Source organism: Sabethes cyaneus, chromosome 3 (assembly GCF_943734655.1).
Source record: "Sabethes cyaneus chromosome 3, idSabCyanKW18_F2, whole genome shotgun sequence".
In the NCBI taxonomy this organism is placed as follows: domain Eukaryota; kingdom Metazoa; phylum Arthropoda; class Insecta; order Diptera; family Culicidae; genus Sabethes; species Sabethes cyaneus.
In genome coordinates, this window is record NC_071355.1 from 79,431,077 (window position 1) to 79,433,469 (window position 2,393).

A 2,393-nucleotide genomic window follows, 5' to 3' on the forward strand; every position below is an offset into this window, starting at 1 on the left:
TATATCTATAAAGCTATGTACAGTCTTCTCATTTGTAGATTTAAGTCTTATTTGGTGTGATGCTGATTCAATTGATTGCCAAATATACAGAACAATAAAAGCTTAAAATTGAACAAAATGGCTTCGAAGTTAGAATACCGTAGGACACCGTTATAGTATACTAAAGATTTCAAATTAATACAGGCAACTTACGAGTTTTTATGTTAGTTAGACAACCAGAGCGGTGGTATGTCGGATCACCGATGGACCATTACGTAGATGAGCCAAAGCTGCCGCTGCAATGTTTTCTTCTTCCGTGAATCGATCGCAGTAAGCCGAACGAATCTCCTCCATTTCCTGTTCCTGGTAATCTTCGTTGATTACTAGAGCACGTTCCTCGTAGTCATCGTCTTCCTCTATTGTATTATACTCAGTGGTAGTGGTTGAATGTTGCGACGATGGACCGGATAGTTGTGCGTGGTAATTATGATGAAGCAGATCGGTACGTTGGGGAGGTTCACTGGCCACGACGGTGAACACAGCTTGCGGCACTTCAGTCATATGGCTTACGTAGACAGTATTGCGACTGTCGGCGGAATTGTTTGATTCCTCACCGCTGCTGCTGGGATACCCAGTCACATTGTTGCTTCTGGCATTTGGCTCGCATTCGGCACTTGATTGATTATGTTTAGGTTTGTTTTTAGTTTTATTATGTGTTAACTGATGCTTCTTTAGATAGGCAGGGCGTTTGAACGTTTTGTTGCATTGCTCACAGCGGTATTTACACTCAGAATCATCACCAGATTTTTCCGCATCACCTTTCTTCGCTACTTGGTCGCGAGGTTTGTGCCATCGACGATGCGATGCCAGATTTGCTGGACAATTGAAACGTTTACTGCACTCTGGACAACGATATTCTAACAAAACGATACACGCACAGCGGTGCTGGGCGAGACCAAAGGCATCTTCGAACTCCAGGCGACACAGTTTACAATTATAGGCACCGATTACGTTTGGAATAGTAGCAAGTTCAGCACGAACTTCATCTGATATCTCTACTAGATTGAACTGCGGATCGATATCTCCAGATTCTCTAGGAATATCACTGTTGATGACCTCCTCCAGCGATATTATAATTGTTCCGGAGACGGGCGATGTGGTCTCTTCGTCAAATTTCAACTTTCGGGCTGCTTTTGTGCGGCGTTCCTTTGAAATTGGTCCCATTGCTGGCGGATTTTTCGAGCTTCTATGAGTAGGACCTGTTTTGACTGGTTTCGATGGAGTTGATTCCTTCTCATCGGGCTCTTTCGGTTCGATTTTAACCTTTTTGATACGATTTCCGTCATAATTCTCATCGTTTTCCTCACGATAGCGTTTCTTCAGCGGTGAAGGCGTCAAGGGTGGCGTAATTGCTCCACCGAAGGTTTGCTTAACAGTCAAATCAAGCGGCGACTCGGGGGTGAGTTTGGTCGTAGAGCGAATGTATTGCGCTTTGTAGCTTGGCGGCAAATCGGCCACTGTTGTCAGGAGACCCATTGGTGGGCGTATTTGGAGCTGCGATGAAGCCATTCTAGCATGTCACACACGCACACTTTTTAAGCACTAACTATTCGGATTCTCGAAAGTAAACACTAAATCTAAGCTCAAGCTCGCGTAGCGTCAATTTCTCATTGACTTTACACTAATTACTATAAAAACTAAGACTTCCTTTCAGTAAACTATATGTACAGGATCGAAACGCGTTCAGCAAATCTCTTGTTTACCGGACCGAAGCCTGGCCACGAATGGAACGATTGCAGTCGGTATCCTTTTCCTTTATATAGCAAACAAACAAACTAGCCGAACCAAATATCAATACTATTGCAGAAAGGATAACAAACCTAGCGGTAAAATCCAAACGCTGAATGAACATGCGCAACGAAGGGTCGTTCTGGGTTCGGTCATGTGTTGGTGACGCCGGTTTTCCCCTTCGAATCCGAATGCATGCACATGCGGTATACCAGGGATAGGTGCTATCGGAAAAACGGCACGCGACTCGATCTCGGAACACAATAGCCGCGTATAAGCACGTGCGGATGTACGTTTCCTCTTCCATCCTTCTTGCGTCCTTCGCATTTCACATAAATCCGATCATAGCGTATAGCGCACCGTGCGTTTGTGCGTCTGTTCCTTTTGGGGTGATTCATGCCTGAACATATTTTTTATGATGCATTTCTCGTTTCGCCCTCTTTTACCGCTTGTGCTAGGTGATCGTGTCCGCGTACCGCGTACGTACTTTTTACACCGAAATTTTATTTTCAAATGGTACCTAATTATGATTACTTTTACTCAATGTTGAATCCACACGCGTGGATTTCCCGAGCTGGCGTGAAAATAATGGAAATTTATGCGCCGTTCAAAGTAGGTACCTACCT

General features: G+C 44.4%; 1 protein-coding gene across 1 annotated transcript; it reads right to left on the reverse strand.

The window, feature by feature from the left end:
- Nucleotides 1–207: 207 nt before the first annotated feature.
- On the reverse strand, nt 208–1,548 carry LOC128744022 (zinc finger protein 329). The gene has a single exon (XM_053840762.1). The coding sequence runs from the start codon at nt 1,546–1,548 to the stop codon at nt 208–210; it is 1,341 nt and encodes a 446-aa protein (XP_053696737.1).
- Nucleotides 1,549–2,393: the final 845 nt, after the last annotated feature.

Excerpts from the sequence above, each read along its gene's own strand:
- LOC128744022 (XM_053840762.1), bottom strand. The coding sequence starts at position 1,548 with ATGGCTTCATCGCAGCTCCAAATACGCCCACCAATGGGTCTCCTGACA.